This window comes from Diaphorina citri, unplaced genomic scaffold, assembly GCF_000475195.1.
Source record: "Diaphorina citri unplaced genomic scaffold, Diaci psyllid genome assembly version 1.1 scaffold3110, whole genome shotgun sequence".
NCBI classification, from domain to species: Eukaryota; Metazoa; Arthropoda; class Insecta; order Hemiptera; family Psyllidae; genus Diaphorina; species Diaphorina citri.
In genome coordinates this window covers 25,206-44,052 of record NW_007380521.1, presented here as the reverse complement: position 1 = coordinate 44,052, position 18,847 = coordinate 25,206, and the positions used below count along the sequence as shown (strand labels likewise).

The window sequence follows — 18,847 nt, the reverse complement described above, 5'->3', positions numbered from 1 at the left end:
CTATTAGTGTAAGTGTACCATTTATTCGCCCACCTAAAAAACTTACCATTTATTGGCCCACCTGTACCATACGCCACATAAGTCTGATCTGGACGAACTTTTTCAAGATCCAATTTCATCAAAAGAAAGGGCTTAAAGACTGCTATCGAACCAGTGCTATTCAAAAATTGTAGTCATAAAAACAAAAATTAGAAAAATAAATGTGGGCAGGTGGGCCAATAAATGGTACGTTTTTTAGGTGGGCGAATAAATGGTACACTTACCCTATTCCAAGTAAAATTATATATTTAGTTAGGCATGTATATTCTGAGCGTATTTATTCTACGTTATCTAACTTGGCGTGCTTAGTTGGGACTGTTCGGATCAGTTTGTTTGAGTCCATCGTTAACGAAGCAACACCAGAGAGAGTCCGAGAGTCCAAACCGTTTGTGATTTTCATTTCGTTTACCGAGCAGTATTTTCGTTTAGTTTTTAGGCATTTTCTTTGATTTTCTTAGTTTTAAAACTTTTTTTCTTTTTTTTTATATTTTGTTTGATTATAATTTTTTTTCCCCTGTGTTACAAAAAGTATTTAAACAGAACTCTCAGTTTAAAATGAGTCAAAACGCCCCAAAAGAGATGGCGGAAGATAAACGATGCAATCTATCGGCCGTCCTGTACAATACCAATGATTTGCGAATGGTAAGTGTTATAGGATAGGAGAAAGCCAGCTGTTCCGAGAACGAACATTATCCCATCAGGATAAAATCCGCCCCGGGCGGGAATCGAACCCGCGGCCTAGCGCTTACAAGGCAGACGCACTACCAACTAAGCTAACTAGGCTGGCAAATATATTTCTTTAGTCCAAGTCTCAGCGGCATTAAGAATAGGGCTGTGGCCAGGTAGAAGCTTAGATATGCTCGATAAAATTTATGTATTATGTTGTTGTCAGAGATCCAGACATAAATGAACCCAATATGTAGGTATTATGTATACACGTATGTACAGTAGTAGTAAAAAAATAAATAATAATAATAATAAAAATAAAACAAGGAAAGTAAATCGATTTAAAAAAAAATAAAAAAAAAAACGATGGTCGATTTTTTTCGTTCCCGCTCTTTTTCAAGCCTAGCCTCGCCTGGAGTATGTTTGTGGTTAAAATTGCAGAGCGTCTGTAACACTCTGTCTGTATTATGTATTGGTAGATACAACCTGTGTGAACGTTTGTTTTAGGTATACCTTAACCCGCGGAAAAATTCAAATGTTATATTTCGTATACAAATAGGACGTATGCTTTCAAATAATTATGATTAGTCCATTTTTAGTTGTATTTCTATGTCTTATTTTTAATTATTTTATGTAAATATATAAATTTAAGTAGGTATCGAATTTATGAGATTAAATTATTACCATTTCCCCCTATTTCAATGGCTGTCCCTTTCTTTTGAGAGTTGTATGTTATGAATTTTGATTTTATTCCATTATTATCGAGTCTTTTATTTTATTTTAAACTTTTTCAATTATTATTTCTAGTTAATTTAAAACATAAAAAGTTCTTTTCGTTTTGAAAATAAAGGTGCACCCACTTTGCATATATATATTTGATGCTGCCTTTTTACTTTCTTTTAAATAGGTACTCCAGCCTGGTTAGTCGGGTTAGTAGCGCGTCTGCTTTGTAAGCGCTAGGCCGCGGGTTCGATTCCCGCCCAGGTTGGAATTTATCCTGAACGGATAATGATCGTTTTCGGAACGGCTGGATTTCTCCTACCCTATCTTCCTTCTCTCTTCTCTTCTGGGACGATAAGACTCGCAATGACAGTTTCCTCTGTCAATCCTTAGGTCAGCCACACATTATCAGGTATTTTAAGAAAAAAAAAAAAAAAAAAAAAAAAAAAAAAAAAAATCCTATCCTATGACATAGGACGTAACATGAAAACTCACCTTGGAAAAGTTTCAAATCAATGGTGGCTAACTTCTGTGCAATAACGCTGAACTCAGTTAGGTTTTTACTACAATTACTAGCGGCGTTGAGAATTTCAGCAGCCGTGACTCTGCCTAGCTCTAGCCGTCGGAGTGAGTGTATCTTGCCGATTACCTGCAAGTAAGAATAGAATAGAATACCTAAAATAGAATAGACATTAGGAGGCACCGTTTTAGCTTGGCAACCAAGCAGAAGGTTCCGGGTTTGAATCCCATCATCGACAAAAAATTTGCACTCGTATTTCAATTACAAATATTTCAACGAGTTACTCTCTGGTGTTGACCCAGCACCTAAATGGTCAGTTTTGTGTCCTTTATCGCCTATCTGATTATGGACATACTACGGGATGGACATGCTACGACAAAGACCACAGGAGTCTAATGTAGCAGTTTTTTCATTGCTACGGAATGAAAACAGTGGTGAAATACTCATCTTTTTTTTTTATAATAGATAATAATGCGGCGTGCTGCTCAAAACCATACCTTGTAGAAGCGGTTCCATATTTCATCATTCTCATCAGGGTCGGCACTGCCTATCATTTTCAGCATGTCTAGCGTGTGCGTACCGTGCCTGTTCAGACATTCCGCCAGACCATTCCAGTCCCGAACCTAGAAATAGAATCCGAAGTTAGAGGATTTTAACATTTTTAACTGAGTCACAATAGAGGATATCAAGGCATTTGCAGCAATGCCAGCTTAAGTAGTCTTCTGCAGATTATGACGATGGGTCAGCTCCCTGGTTAGGTGGTCACTGCGCTCGCCTTGCACGCGGGAGACCCGGGTTCGATTCCCGGCGGGGTCAAGAAATTTGTATCATCCAAAGGATTGATTTTGTTACTGGCTGTTGCGGGGCCCACTCAGCCTCGTGAGGAAAATGAGTAGCTATGACATATAAATGCGCATAGCGACCGGTGCCAGCATGGTAGGTAAAACATTGGATTTTAGGAATATTGAGATATTGGGAAAATCCTACAATGCTGCAGTGAGCATCAAAGTTGTGACATAATAACACAAAGAAACTGCGTTTACATTACATTTACATTTTTAACTGAGTCAGAAATGTCTTTCCCGATCAAGCGTGCCGGGAGGCGCGCGACCGTCAAGAGTTCGAAGCGCCGCCCGGGGGCTATAATTAACACGAAATAGAGTTTCATGGTTTTTTCGGCATTTTCAACAAAGTCCACCCCTCTAACCACTGAGGCTGATAAGTAAAGAATTCCGATTACATTTAAACCTGTCATTTGGAAAATCTTGATAAAAAAAAAAAAAAAAAAAAAAAAAAAAAAAAAAAAAAAACAGCAATCACAAAGCCTGGTATAAATTGGAACGATAAACGATGAAAGAAAACTCTAGTGACCACCGCCCATCTATCAGAGTAGTTCAACTTTCTCAAGTTAAGGTTATCCTTCTAATCCTGAAAGGATATCAGAAGGAAAAATCCTTATACAGGAATCCGCCTACTACTGACCCTCCGAGGCGAGGAAAAGCCGCAGGATTAAGAGATCAATCCCCAAGGGATGTAGTTTCAGGAATATACGAACTGGACACGGAAAGTAAGTGGGTAAGTATTATACAAACCGTGAAACTACTCCTACTCACCTTAGAATTCTTCAGCTTGACCACCTGCCACAATACATAACTGTGTGCCGCTGCATTGAACATCCTATTCACTCTAGCCACCCTCAGTAGGTCCTCTACCCTAAGATATCTGCACAGATACACCAGGGCACTGAACTGGTTGGATAAATCATTCATCAGGTTCTTATTCGATCTCACAATAGGTCGAATCGGCGGGGAAAGCTTGTACGTTCTATCGGCAGGTTCAATTCTTCGTTTCTTGTTACCGGGGGCTTTGGTGTGGTCCTCCGGTTTGTGTTTGGTCACCATCGCGTTGGGGACTTTGTTTTCCGCCTGTTGGGGTTTAAGCCCTGTACTAACGGACTTTCTAATTTTCCCGTCTGTGCTCTTCGATTTCACTAAAGGTGACGTACTTTTGCCGACAGATTTCGACCGTTCCGCTGTCTTTGACTTGACGTCCCCGTTTGTTTTTATCATCGGTTTGTCCGCGGGATCTTCACTTTCCATCTCGTCATGGGTTCGCTTTACGCCTCCAAGAGACACAGGGGATTTCTTCAGTTTCCCGTTCATGTTCATTTTGCCGTCCGCTTTGGGTTTCCCGCCCGAGGGAGTTTTATCAAAGAACACTTTCCTGTTGACGGCTGGACTCGCTTTCGCCTTCTTCGGCGTGTCCTCATCACAATTCTGCAGCGTACGGGACACCGCTTCCCGACTCACCTCTAGCGGGGATCCAAACCCAAGCTTCTCCTTGACGAACGTAAAGTGGAACGGTTTCAACTCATGGTCTTCAGGCAGGGTGTCGATAATTTCCCGGATGGACCTCAGCTTTTTCCCGGCCGGGGAGTAGTAGTAGACATCCGCATTGTGAGCAGGACTATTGCTGGTGCCTCTGTACACGATCTCACGCTTCCAGCCGAATTTCTCAAGCGGCAGGCGGTAGCGCTGTCGGCCCTTATCATCGGAGGGGTCTTTCTTAGGGGGCGCTGGCGATTCTTTCTTCGGATTGATCTCTTTCTTCGCACTCGGTATGTCTCGCTTGACCTGATGTGAGCTAGGCACACTTGGTGTGAACTCTCGCTTCTTGATGCTCCTCCCGCTTGACGACTGCATGACTGGAGCACTGGGCATGAAGTTCAAATAGAAATCTGTCTTGTATGGCGGCAGAGGGCGGCACGGGATGTTGAACTCTTCTTGGACATAACACCAGTAGCTCCGATACATGTAGATTGTGCTGTCGAAATACTCCGGGTAGAAGCCGCCAAAGTTGGTTTCGTTGTCTAGATAGTGCAAGTTGGGGAGGAGAGGAATCACAGGATTTCGCAATTTTTCATTTTCTTTAGAGTCTTTAATTTTTCGTGTTCTTCGTTTTCTCTGATTAATAACACAGACAAAGTCTACACTACTATCTCCTAGTTTATTCATATCTACATTATTTTCGGGTACTGTACCGTAGGTAGCTAAAGTATTATCACACGAACTCTTCGCTTTCCGCTTTCTAGGTTTCACGGGGCGTTTCTTAGATGAATCTCCAATATTCCTTTCATTCTGTATGTATTCTATTTTTTTCATTTCATTCTGAATCTTTTTTGTTCCTTTCTTCAATTTCCCAGATGACCCTTCATTCTCATTTTGTATCGTTTCTATTCCTTTCTTCAATTTCCCACATGGCCCTTCATTCTCATTTTGTATCGTTTCTATTCCTTTTTTCAATTTCCCACATGAACCTTCATTCTCATTTTGTATCGTTTCTATTCCTTTCATTAATTTTCCAGATGAACCTTCATTCTCATTTTGTATCGTTTCTATTCCTTCCTTCAATTTCCCACATGACCCTTCATTCTCATTTTGTATCGTTTCTATTGCTTATGTAAACTGGAATTTCAATTGCTTTTTTTTTTTTTTTTTTTTTGCTGTTTACTTGAGTAGGTACTTATTGAGTCAAATTTCAAGTTTTCTCCTCAAATATTTATTGCAAGTTGGGAACAATACTCATATCAGGGGTTTTCCCTCTTCGTATGTATTCTTCTAGCAGATTCTAACTCCTCTTAATACTTTTTCCCCCTTTCTTAACGAAAAATTATGTGCCTCAGAAAAGTCTTGTGAAGTTCACACCATATTCTTGTTCTAATACTTTCACTTACCTGTACAGGTTCCTCTGCACCTACATCTATTTCCATATCCTCAGGACATTCCGATTCTTTCCCTTGTGACTTCCTACACCGGGGGCTTTGCCTTACAGGAAGGGACCCTGGAATAAAGATGGGGATTTTTTTAAGATGTTTGATAGAGGGGACTGTAACTGCTAAGGTCTTATCGTCCTGAAATCTAAGAGAAAACGAAGACAGGATAGGAGAAAGCCCAGCCTTTCCGAGAGCGAACATACGTTCATGATAAAATCCGCCCCAGACGGGAATCGAACCCGCGAACGAACAAGGCAGACGCGCTACCAACCAAGCTGACTAGGCTGGCAAGATAGGGATTTAAATCTGTTTTAAAAAGAACGAGCCTGACTAACAGGCATGGCCGTTCTGCCTCACAATACTTACTCTCCAATCTAGGTCGTCCTCTTCCTCTTCCTCGACCCCGACTCGGTTGGGACAGTTTCTGTTTGAATGTGTCCGTCATTTGGTCTGCGGGTTTCTCCGAGTCTGGTGGTCCTTCATTTGGTGCATTTACTGTTTCAGCACTAGGTGACTCGTCACTCTGTATGGGAACTGTAGTAGGCTCGGTTTCATCTTTGCTATCAGCATTGGATTCATTTTCCTTGGTAGATGCTGGTGGGTTGGATTTTGAAGTGTTTGCAGATGCTAGAAAAATAAATACAATGATAAGAATAGAAGTAGGATAAGTATACCTAGGTAGGTATACAATTTAGAAGTAGACATAAGTAATCCTCTTACATCTTTTCAAGAGGCTTGATAGAGGGAACTGTAACTGTTGAGGTCTTATCGTTCTGAAAGCAAAAAGAGAAGAAAAACAGGAAAGGAAAAAGCCAGCCGTTTCGAGAACGAACCTTATCCGTTTGGGATGAAATTCGCCCGGGTGGGAATTGAACCCCAGACCTGGCGCTTACAAGGCAGATGCGCTACCCACCAAGCTAACTAGGCTTTTTTTATGACCTACAAAGTTTGAAAGAGAGAACTGTATGTTTAATTGGCTCGTCCTGAACCGCAGTCAACCATCATGAGAAAACTGCCAGCTAGCTAGGCTGGTTAGGGTTAGCTGTTCTCCTCCCTGTTTATAGTCCCACTGCTAGACACTAGTCTACTCTCTGTTTAACGTCCCCTAGCCAGACAGCCAAAAATTCTTTCTTACCCAACTGTTGCCTGTACATTTTGTATTCTTCTTTGTATTTATAAAACTTCTCATAATTTGTCATTTATAGTGAATACAGGGTTTACACTCCCAGTCCGCCTTCTCATGGACACCCTCGGATCTCATGAACTGTTCTGTTGCGCAACGCACATGAAACACCTTGCAACATGTTTTGCAACGCTTGTCGTCCGCGTTTGACGTCTTATGAGGCACCACCTCCTTGTGGCAGAACCAACAGTATTTGTCCTTGTCCAGTTGGGAGACTGGGCTTGGAACTTTGGGCTCTTTGTCCTCCTGGAATACAAAGAATATCATCTCATCTGTTAGCCCAGGAAAAATAAGGTTTGTGTTGGAAATTTTTAGAGAAAAGCTGGATTTTTCAAAACGTCTTATGAAAAAATCAGCTTTTCTCTAAAAATTTCCAACATTCGTGTTTTTTCGATCTATTTCAATTGGGCTATTTATCTTAGAGCTGGGGATGAGTTTAAACTCGGTTTAAGTTTAACTCTCGGATTAAGCAATCTGATTAGTAGATTTTTTTTTTCATCAAAAATTTCATTCAATCAAATTACTTAACTTAGTCCAAAAGTTAAACTGAATCAGAGTTTCTCACTTAGTGAACCTGGCGATTAGTAGTTAAGAAAGAACAAAGCAAGTTTGTCCAGTGGTTACTCATTTGCCCCCTTCAGCTGTGCCCATACCAGGAGATGAGGGGAGGGACAGGGCAGGATAAACCAGAGCTCGGGACGCGTGTAGGCGTGTATGTAGCAACACGCGCAGGAGTCTAGGTCGTACAACTCCATACGGAGGTTCTTGAGAAGGTACCGCAGGTCTTTGGTGATGGCTGATGTACCTGCGAGTGAGGAAAGCAGATGTATGCCTTGTTATCTACTGTCCCTTCATTTCAAAATTTAAATGAAAATTCACAAAGTTACGGAGTCCTCCATCATTATCTAAATTCCCTTTAGAGATGAGCTATTGATTTTTCCACAAAGTCTTTGGGTCGGGGTTTTGTTTTTTGGATCTTTTGGGTCACTATAGGAAGCTATTCGCTTTGAAAACTTTTTTCAATAGGTGTTTAGTACTTCAGTAGGTACAGCCTAGATTTTATCCTTCTACTTTCCCGAATAAGACTGAAAAATCCCAACAACACTGTTCCCAGTCTAAACAGGGTTTTGTTAGTTTTATTTAAATACAACTTCTTCTTCGCCTATTCCTGTGTTCAGACGAGGTCGGCGTTTTTCGTCAGCCTTTTAATCAGCCGTAGGGTGATTGCTTTGGGCTGACTTTTGGTTCGGCTACAAAAAAATTGCGAGTGGGTGCCCTTCACACTCAACCTTTGCTATTTCTTTAGCAAGGGAAATTCGGGCTGGTATACTTTCTGTTTAAAGTCCCCCAGCCAGACAAAAATAACACATTGTAATTTTACAAAAAATTGCCTTACCTCCATTGAATATGACCGAATTATGAACCATCCACTTGACATCTTCATACAGGGTGTCCACACTCCGGTATGCTCCTTCATTGAGTCGCCGCTCTATCATGTCGAAACATACTGGATGGGCTATGTACTGGGAGTCAAAAATTGAAAAAAAATACTGGCTAAATCAATAAACTTAAATGAGTTTCTCTTTCCTTATGTTAATAGATTTGGTCAGTCCCTTGACCTCAGCATAAATTTATGCTAGTGGGTTCAATGGAGCAGTTGCAAACGCATAAAAATTATAAATAAATGGTCAATTCTTATGTAAAAAGTTGGGAAAAATCCAAATCTGAGGTCAAAAATCTGAAAAAATAACTGTAAAAGGTCAAAAATTCAATTTTTATTTTCCGTTCTAATGAAAGAGTTCAAATATGTGTGACATCAGACTTTACGCAGTTGTAACCGGTGGATTTTAGCCGGTGCACCGGTTGTGAATCTTATTTTGAAAAAAAAAAAAAACTTTTGGCTTCTTGCGTTTAACCTAACCCTATAATAACACTGGTCACTGCTCATTTGTGCCAGTTCCTGTGGTAGCAATATTCCACGGACGTGACTTCTGCACAAGTACCGTAAGTTCAACAAAGCCAAAAAAAGAATGGACCGGATTTGCTACAGTTTTCACTACCTATGAGTTTTGGATTGGCCTCAGCATCCATTTGGATTTGTTGAGGGTTGTGTAGGCATCTTATTTAAGTAGACAAGTAGACTTACCAAAAAGTTGTTTGTGACATGCCAGTTATCTCCTACCCCAACTGATGTTGGTGCAAGTGGTTATAGTTACTACTTAGAATAGTAGAGAAAATCCACTGTAATACTGTAAAATTCGAACAAAAAACAGGAAATCAGAAAATTTGCTCACAATTCTCACAGCAAAATTATTTTTCCAAATTTTCATTTGTATTTTCAAAATTTCGCGCTTTTGGCTGCCGGCAAACCTGGCTTCACTTTTTTCATCTTGTTCAAAAGTCCACTGATTTTTTACCTCCTGAAAAGCCCGCGTAAACAAATCTCAAATTCAAATTTTCAAAAATGTGGAAAGTTGTGAAAATGATGCAAAGCTCTTTTATCAGTGAAATCAGTGAATGAACTTATAAAAATGATTTAAAGTACTACATTGTAATGCTAAAGACGACTCCTATCTACTGTAAAGAGCTTGACGTAGAGAAACGTGCATACAAGTGCAAAGTCAGCTAGTTTGCTTCTTCCCTCTGGATTTCTGGTAAGGAAAGTACAAACTGCAATGTCAGCTGAACTGCTTCTTGCTCTGCAAACGTGAACTTCACATGAGTAAATATAGGTAGTTATAAGAACATCTTCAACATTCCAAGCAATTTTACAAACCGGGTTCTTTATAAGTACATACCTTTATGTTTCTACCTGAAAATCTCATCTTGACTGCATAAAATTTGTGTCCCATTTTCAGTGTGAAACATCCAGCATGTTTGGACTACTGTCCTATGTTCAAAACTTGATATTCTCCTCGGAAGATGATGATCTAGGTTCCGACTGTTCCGAGGAAGATGAAGACCTGTGGAATGAACTTGATGAGAAAGCAGATGATATCCTGGAAAGATTGCACATAGAAGAATTGTGTAAGGTTGCGGAACAAAATGAATATGAAGAAGATTACCTGGAAGGTGCACCTGTTGATGATAGTGACTGTGTTCAGTATTCTGCGTTGAGAGATGGATTCATTACAGCTGTGAAGAAGGATGGTGAGGCTTACTTATTTTTTGTCCATGTAGTTTACTCAATTTGAAGATCATAGCTCCTCTTTACAGAGGTAGAAAAATAAATAAATAATAAAATTTGTGTCCCATTTTCAGTGTGAAACATCCAGCATGTTTGGACTACTGTCCTATGTTCAAAACTTGATATTCTCCTCGGAAGACAATGATCTAGGTTCCGACTGTTCCAAGGAAGATGGAGACTTGTGGAATGAACTTGATGAGAAAGCAGATGATATCCTGGAAAGATTGCACATAGAAGAATTGTGTAAGGCTGCGGAACAAAATGAATATGAAGAAGATTTCCTGGAAGGTGCACCTGTTGATGATAGTGACTGTGTTCAGTATTCTGTGTTGAGAGATGGAGTCATTACAGCTGTGAAGAAGGATGGTAAGGCTTACTTATTTTTTGTCCATGTAGTTTACTCAATTTGAAAATCATAGCTCCTCCTTACAGAGGTAGATCCATGTGATAGCTGTCAAAAACGTTATTCCTGAAAATGAAGAAGAAGAAGAAGAAGAAGAAGAAGAAGAAGAAGAAGAAAAATAAATAATATTTAATCATGCAATCAAGTCTAATGTAGCAGTTGTTTAATTGCTATGAAATAAAAAATGGCTTTGAAACACTCATTAAAAAAAAAAAAAAAAAAAAAAAAAAAAAAAAAAAAAAAATGCATTAAGGTTTGTTTCATCATAGCTGAAGTGATTTCCTGATTAATCTTCTATCTCAGAGATGTTCATTCTCCTCAAAGATCTTGCATTACATTACAGGTGGTGTCATCAACAATGTCTACTTGTGCCGTTCAGAAGACATCCTGCCGCACATTATTCAAGTGGGAGATCATGTCCAGTTCAGGACAGTCACCAATATAGATGACGAAGAAGAAGGCCTCTTTGTTAAGGTGGAAAAAATTCTGCCCAAAGACTCACAGAATGCTTTGGAAGTCATTCCATCTTCACAACTCCTGGGTAATGATGAGGCTATAATTATTTAAAAATTGTTGGTAATAGAAAGTAATAACAGACCTAGTAGCTACTTGAGTAAATAATTACTTTTTTTTTTAAGAGAGAGACATGGATTGACTATACAGTGGGTTTTATCTGCATTATTACTCAGATTATCTTCAAAATATTTTCCTACACTTCTAAGGTGCTAAGCTCAGACAACTGACTCTAGGTACTACTAGTTCCGCAAGGTTTCTGTGCCTCTTTTAAAAGTGCAGGGGATTTAAATAACTCCACCTATTTACCTACTACTATTTTTCCCCAGGTAAATCATTTGAATTAGATAGAAAGATCACTGGAACTATAACAGAAAAACGTGTGTCTTCCCTCATTGTGGACTTCAATCACTGCCTCAATCTGAGTGTAGTCAAGTGTGACTTTATTCTGGAAGTAGGGGACAAAGTTTGTGTGGAATGCTCAGCAGATGTCGCTACTGGACAAATCAAGGAGTACAAATATGTGAAGCCTGCCAATAGGAAATTCTTCACTCACTGTGTGATAACGCATTATAATGAGGAGATGGGCGTTGGTATTGTTTTGTTTGAGACTAAGAATGAGCGGAACATTGAAATAGCGTTCAGTAAATCTGTCAGTAGGCCGGGATACTTGCCTGCAATCAATGATATGGTAAGTGTGAAGCACTAATATTGAATTTACCACATACTTCTAACTACATATATGAGACTTGGTGGGTAGCTCATCTACCTTGTAAGCGCGACTAAGAACAAGAAGCAGGTTTTCTCCTATATGGGAACGCGTTTAATTACTAGCCATGCTCAACGTTGCTTAACAGTAGTGATCCTTTAGGAACTGGTCCTACAGGACATTCAACGTCCTATAAGCACTGGCTAACATTTCAGTTTACTTTGGTTTACTTTAGTATTCTTCTTTGATCAGTTACAAACACTAAAGTAAACGCGATCAGAGAAGCAACATCACTGAAATAATTAATTTAAATCTTCAGCCCTCGTTGTAGATTCCATGATTCAAGTACTTTATCTTTTATAGTTCTAACTCCATTTTATTTTAGTTTTTAAGTAGTCATTGTTACATTTATCTTCTCAGATGTGTATATTTTCAGACTTCATAAGCTCGTTTTACTTACATTAGTCTGACTTTCCATATTCCAATTCACTTTGATTCCAACTTAGCTAGCTTGGAGCTTAGCTTACCTACCTTGAAAGCGTTAGGTCGCGCTTTCGATCATCGTCCGGGGCGGACTCTATTCTAAATAGATAAGGTTCGTTCTCGTTTAGTTACAGTTCTCTCTATCAAACCTCTTGAAAAAAAAAGAACAAGAAAAACTCCATTGATTTTGGCATTTGTTTCACCAGGTGTGTGTAGACGCAATGGAGAGTGATCAGGAGCTATTCGCGTGGCGTGCAATCAATCTAGACCTAGAGAAACGAGCTGAAGAGAAACTCATTCCTAAAGACGCCAACCCCTTGGCTACTCACGAAGGACTAACTGCGAAGTGCATCAGCGAGAACAAATTCAATATGGAAAATGCCCGCTCTGAATACATCAAGATAGAGTTTCGCAACTCAAGTACCAAGGAGAGACAGCTGGTTGCTGTGCGAATAGACAACCAGTGTCGGGATAGTGGGCATTTGATTTCACAACTGAGGACACTGCGGCCCAATCATCCGCAGTTTGAATGTGGAAAAAGAACAAAACAAATCAGAGGCTCGTAGCAACCACAACAATGGTGTAAGTCAAGTTCCACACATCAATAACGTAACAGCCAAATCAGAACTAGGCAAACAACCCGCAGAGGTAAACAACCAAACCATGCCGAAAAGTATCGAAAACGACCGAGCCACTATGAGCTCAATTGCAAGTGTCCTACAAGATACGACCAACATTATCCGTCCACCTCAAGACATCACTGTAAGTCCCAAAGGGGAAATCCCTCACGAAGTCAACTGGGGTAAAACGAAACAACACAGTGAGATCAATTGGGTACGAGATTTCGCCGGTATGGGAGCGCATAAATCAAATACTTCAAAGCCAAATCCCTCACTGACAAGTATTCCTTCACGGGAGAAGGAACTGAGGTGGTTTAATCGAACTCTGAATTGGTACCAGAAGGCAGCGGTGCGCAATATATTGCGGTTTGAAGCGCGACCCTTGCCGTATGTGATATTCGGACCCCCTGGCACAGGCAAGACGGTGACTGTGACGGAAACCATTCTGCAGTTGTACACGCTGATACCGGAGTGTAGGCAAGTGTAAAATCGTTGAACGAGTTACATGGCATAGGATCTGAGGAGGCCACTGAGAAGAGTAGTTCTTTTTTACAACTCACCCACTCTTTACATGTCTCTAGTGTTAAGCCCGAGCCAGCCTAGTTAGCTTGGTTGGTAGCGCGTCTGCCGTGTAAGCGCTAGGCCGTGGGTTTGATTCCCGGCCAGTGCGGATTTTATCCTGAAGGGATAACGTTCTTGGAACGGCTGGCTTTCTCCTCTCTTGTCTTTCTTTGATTTCGGGACCATAAGACCTTACCAGTTACAGTTCCCCCTTCCCTATATCGAACCTCAAAAAAAAAGTGGTATTTTCCTTTCCTAATGTCAGTGCGCATTGACATTAGGATTTTCCAGGGGTGGGGATAATCAAATGGAAGAACTTTGGTAGTGGGGTTAAAAATTGACGATTAAAAAAAAAAAAAAATCAGCTGAAGAAAATTTAAATTTTACGGCCAAAACTTCCTATATGTTGTTTTCAAATGCTCGGAGTTGACTATTAGGTCATTTTCCCTGAAACTTCCTATATTCCTAATGTAAAAAGAGATGGCAGATTGTAATGCGAGAAAAAAGCTACATTACAAAATTCGTGAAAGGAGAGGAGGGGAAGTTACTGTAAAGGTAGGAGAACGTAATGTAAGAGAAAGAAAAATTCAAATAAAGCTAATGTACATTAACATTACGAAAGGAAAATAGGCTATTACTCAGACTATCGAATCAAGACATGCAAGTGCATTTTTTTTGCCCACCACTGTGGCCAAGTGGTTAACTAACTTTCAACCCGAAGGTGCTGGGTTCAAATCCCGGCGGGGAAATTTTGATCAAAATTTTCTGTGCCATTTAGTCATCAACTCTCAATTTGTAAAAAAAAAAAAAAATGTAAATGCAATTTCTTTGTGTTATTATGTCACAACTTTGGTGCTCACTGCAGCATTGTAGGATTTTTCCCAATACATATCTCAATAATCCTAACAACCAATGTTTACCTATCATGCTAGCACCGGTCGCTATGCGCATTTACATGTCATAGCTACTCATTTTCCTCACGAGGCTGAGTGGGCCCCGCAACAGCCAGTCACGGGATCAATCATTTGCATGATACAAATTTCTTGACCCCGCCGGGAATCGAACCCGGGTCTCCCGCGTGCAAGGCGAGTGCAGTGACCACTACGCCATGGGAGCTGACTCCTATTGAATATAAAGAAAAATGATTTCCACCACTAAAATCTACACAATACTTTCATCAAGATGAGAAAAATATGAAGCAGTGAAATTATCTTTTTGGTAAGTTTTTATTTAGAAATTTCTCTGATCAACATTTTCTTTTAAAATTTCAAAAGGCAATTTGACGGGTAAAAAAGAAGGAATCTGCCGACATGCAACAGGAATAATATCCCTGAAGTCTCGGCTTTCCTACAATACCCATTCCATACTGTCCCATAAATACACTGCGCCAAGCAATTAGAGGAACGCTCCTATTTTTTAGTTTTTCTCAGCCAGCCTAGTTAGCTTGGTTGGTAGCGCGTCTGCCTTGTAGCTAGCTTGTAAACACTAAGCCGCGGGTTCGATTCCCGCCCGGGGCGGATTTTATACGCTAAAACCGGTCTTAAATGATCGACTGAAGTGTTATCTAAAATTTTCTCGCTTTGAGTTCATAGGTCGTCGCGACAAATTTCGAGATCTTTCTTTTTTTACCGGTCTTGTGGAGTAAGTTTTAAACTTTACAGCAAAAAACTTTAATAATGGTTTTACAGAAAAAAAGAAAAAAAAAGAAAGAAAAAAAAAAAAAAACCTGACCGAACCGAAAAAAAGCAGTTTGAGAAAACCCCCAAAAATCAAAAATAGGAGCGTTGCTCTAATTGCTGGGCACAGTGTATTTCACGGAGGTACGAAACATTTTCTTCTGAGAAACACGTACATGAAGCTCGTGATAACAATGATCACAAGTACATTACATGACGTGTACCCCCGTCATTGGAGGAGAAAAACCATATAATGTTTAATTCAATCAAAAAATAGATAGTTAAAAAATTTACACTTTATTTGTCATTTACATTTGTAAAAAAAACATTAGATAAATAAAATGTGAAAATGGTGTAGTGACTGCATTTGCTTGTTTGTGCAACTGTGCAAGCTACATCGCATCAGTTCAGATCATTTTGTATGAGCGCCTGAAAATTAGCTAATTATGCAACGTGTGTTAGAAAATGTACAAATTTAAAAGAGCAATAAAAAAAGTTTATAAATTAGTGTAAAAACTTATAAATCAATTCTCTTGGTTGTCAGATTCTATTACAATGTTTGACTTTTCTACTTTGGCAGTGGTAGGGAATACTCGTCATTTCTACGCAGTTCCAAAGTCCGAAGATATTCGCTATTCTTCTCCTTTTCCTGCCTCCTGCGGAAAAAAAAATACAGTCAAAATCAGATCGGGAAAGGGAAAGATCTTGATGTAATGCGAAAGTAGAACCGAGGTTCTTTTTTTTTTTCAATTAAAGATCTGGCATGAATTGAATCTTGACTAATTCATTAGGAAAAATGCAATGCAATGGTTTCATGACACTAAGAAGATACACCTACCCTTGCTTTGTCCCTCTAGCAAGAACGAATATTTTAAAGGGTGTAAAAGCTCTTACAGAATGAAAGTAACGTCAGAATGCATTACAATGACAGGGAGTTAGTTATCAAGACTCACAACTCACAATGCATTGGTCAGATGTTGAATTTTTCTGTCCAGTCTGAGTATTTCTCGATGGTAAGTTTTTTCGTTAGAAGCTTGGGTTTTAGCGTGAGTGAGGGCGCGTTCCAAGTGAACAGTATAATGGGTATGCGCTTGTACATAAGAGTATAATAAGGAGAGATCTTGGACCATCTAGAAGGATTGAGCAAAGTATCAATACACCAGATCCTAGGGTATAATTGTTGTTAAGCAAAGGGACTCTTGGAGATTTCAGGATCCTCAACGTTGTGAGGCCATTGTTTGATGACCTACCTTAGTTTCAGGGCCGAATGCACAGTCGTACCTTACTGATTAGGTGATTAGGGACTCCTTTAAGTGCTTTCCTAAAATTCATATGCATAGTGGATCCTAAACCCCTCCTGGTTACGCAAGCGCAATGTGTATTTCCGACTTTCTTTTACATTTTAATTTCAATACACTGACGTGCAGAAAATTTGGAACAGATTGACTTTTATCAAGAGACACGAGCCGATCTACTGTGTCTCTTATATTCCTGATTCCATCCAGGTTTTTTGGATCGCTGTGTCCTCTATATTCTGATTCCATCCAGGTTCAGTAGATCGCGTGTTCTTGAAATTCTGATTCCATGCCAGGTTCGTACATCGGCTGTGTCTCTTGATATTCTGACTCATCCAGGGTCAGTAGACGGGCTGTGTCTCTTGATATTCTATCCATCCAGGTTCAATGATCTGCTTGTCTCTTGATATTCTATCCATCCAGTCGAGTGATCCGGCTGTGTTCTCTTGAATTCTGATTCCACCAATTTTGGATCCGCTGTGTCTCTTGATATTCCTGATTCCATACCAGGTTCAAAGTAGATCGGCTGTGTCTTATATCTGATCCATCCAGGTCAGTAATCGGCTGTTCTCTTTGATATTCTGATTCCATCCAGGTTCAGTAGATCGGCCTTCCTCTGATATTCCTGATTCCATCCAGGTTCAGTGAATCGGCCTGTTCCCTTTGAATATTCTATCATTCAGGTTCATAGATCGCTCGTCTCATTATACTGATCTTCCGATCCAGTTCATAGATCGTCTTGTCTCTTGACTATTCTGATTCCATCCAGTTTCAGTAATCGCTGGTCCTCTTGATATTATCCAATCCAGGTTCAGTGGATCCTGTGTCTCTTGAATATTCTGATCTTGCCATGCCCAGGTTCCAGTGGATCGGTCGTGTCTCTTGATAATTCGATTCCCATCCGGTTTTTGAATCCGCTGGTCCTCTTTGATATCCGATTCCATCCAAGGTTCAGTGATCCGGCTGTGTCTTCTGATATTCTGATTCCATCCCAGGTTCAGAGGATCAGCTGTGTCTCTTGATATTCTATTTCCATCCAGTTTTCAGTAGATCGGCCTGTGTCTCTTGATATTCTGATTCCACCAGGGTTCAAGTAGATCCGCCTGTGTCTCTGATATTCTGATTCCAATCCAGGCCAGAAGATCGGCTGTGTCTCTTGATATTCTGATTCCATCCCAGTTCAAGTAGATTCGGCTGTGTCCTCTTGATATTCCTGATTCCCATCCAGGGTTCAGTAGATTCACGCTGTGTCTCTGTGATATCTGATTCCATCCAGGTTCAGTAGATCGGCTGGTGTCTCTCTGATATTCCTGATTCCAACTCCAGGTTCATAGATCGGCGTGTCTCTCTTGATATTCTGATTCCCATCCAGGTTCAGGTAGATCGGCTATGGTCTCTGATATTCTGATTTCCATCCAGGTCAGTGGATCGGCGTGTCTCTTGATATTCTGAATTCCATCCAGGTTCCAGTAATCCGGCTGGTGTCCTCTTGATATTCTGATTCCATCCCAGGTTTAATAAGATCGGCTGTGCTCTGATAATATCTGATTCCATCCAGTCAGTAGATCGGCTGTGTCTCTTGATATCTTCTGAATTCCATCCAGGGTTCAGTGATCGGCCGTGTCTCCTTGATATTCTGATTCATCCAGGTTCAGTAAGATCGGCTGTGTCTCTTTATATTCTGATTCCATCCAGGTTTCAGTAGATCGGCTGTGTCTCTCTTGATATTCTATTCCATCCAGGTTCCATGTTGGATCCGGCTGTGTCTCTTGATAATTCTGATTCCATCCAGGTCATTGGTAGATCGGCTGTGTCTCTTATATTCTGATCCAATCCAGGTTCAGTAGATCGGCTGGTGTCTCTTGATAATTCTGATTCCATCCCAGTTCAGTAGATCGGCTGTGTCCTTGAATATTCTGGATTCAATCCAGGTTCAGTAGATCGCTGTGTCTTCTTGGATAATTCTGAATTCCATATCCAGGTTCCGAGTGGATCGGCTGTGTGTCTATTGATATTCTGATTCCATCCGAGTTCAGTGGAATCGGCTTGTGTCTCTTGATATTCTGATTCCATCCAGGTTCAGTAGATCGCGTGTCTCTTGATATTCTGATTCCATCCAGGTTCAGTAGATCGGCTGTGTCTCTTTGATATTTCTGATTCCAATCCAGGTTCAGTGGATCGGCTGTGTCTCTTGATATTCTGATTCCATCCCAGGTTCAGTGATCGGCTGTGTCTCTTGATATTCTGATTCCATCCAGGTTCAGTAGATTCGGCTGTGTCTCTTGATATTCTGATTCCCATCCCAGGTTCAGTAGATCGGCTGTGTCTCTTGATATTCTATTCCATCCAGTTCATGGATCGGCTGTGTCTCTTGATATTCTGATTCCATCCAGGTTCAGTAGATCGGCTGTGTCCTTGATATTCTGATTCCATCCAGGTTCAGTGGATCGGCTGTGTCTCTTGACAAAAATCAAAAGTAACTTGTGAGAATGTCGGTAAA

The 18,847-nt window shown here is 40.3% G+C and overlaps 3 protein-coding genes across 3 annotated transcripts; all 3 read right to left on the bottom strand.

The window, feature by feature from the left end:
• Positions 1–1,920: 1,920 nt before the first annotated feature.
• On the bottom strand, positions 1,921–4,853 carry LOC103519998 (the record flags this gene model as incomplete). Its single annotated transcript, XM_017448374.2, is given in 3 exon segments — positions 1,921–2,074; positions 2,443–2,568; positions 3,559–4,853. Coding segments are annotated over 3 exon segments (1,480 nt in total), but the record flags the coding sequence as incomplete, so codon positions are not given.
• A 748-nt stretch (positions 4,854–5,601) lies between these two features.
• On the bottom strand, positions 5,602–6,925 carry LOC108253772. The gene is made up of 3 exons (XM_026831284.1): positions 6,853–6,925; positions 6,084–6,344; positions 5,602–5,785 (listed from the first exon to the last, which is right to left on the bottom strand). The coding sequence occupies exons 1-3, from the start codon at positions 6,914–6,916 to the stop codon at positions 5,604–5,606; spliced, it is 507 nt and encodes a 168-aa protein (XP_026687085.1). The 5' UTR covers positions 6,917–6,925; the 3' UTR covers positions 5,602–5,603.
• A 595-nt stretch (positions 6,926–7,520) lies between these two features.
• Positions 7,521–8,425, bottom strand: LOC103519997 (zinc finger MYND domain-containing protein 11-like). The gene is made up of 2 exons (XM_017448372.1): positions 8,297–8,425; positions 7,521–7,705 (listed from the first exon to the last, which is right to left on the bottom strand). The coding sequence occupies exons 1-2, from the start codon at positions 8,394–8,396 to the stop codon at positions 7,521–7,523; spliced, it is 285 nt and encodes a 94-aa protein (XP_017303861.1). The 5' UTR covers positions 8,397–8,425.
• Positions 8,426–18,847: the final 10,422 nt, after the last annotated feature.

Bases quoted from the DNA above. Each gene is read 5' to 3' on its own strand.
- LOC108253772 (XM_026831284.1), bottom strand. From the start codon at position 6,916: ATGACAAATTATGAGAAGTTTTATAAATACAAAGAAGAATACAAAATG. The intron at 6,345-6,852 runs GTAAGAAAGAAT...TTATTTTTCTAG, and splicing joins AATGTACAGGCAACAGTTGG to CATCTGCAAACACTTCAAAA. The intron at 5,786-6,083 runs GTAAGTATTGTG...TCTTTATTCCAG, and splicing joins AGGACGACCTAGATTGGAGA to GGTCCCTTCCTGTAAGGCAA.
- LOC103519997 (XM_017448372.1), bottom strand. From the start codon at position 8,396: ATGATAGAGCGGCGACTCAATGAAGGAGCATACCGGAGTGTGGACACC. The intron at 7,706-8,296 runs GTAAGGCAATTT...CCTCACTCGCAG, and splicing joins TTCGGTCATATTCAATGGAG to GTACATCAGCCATCACCAAA.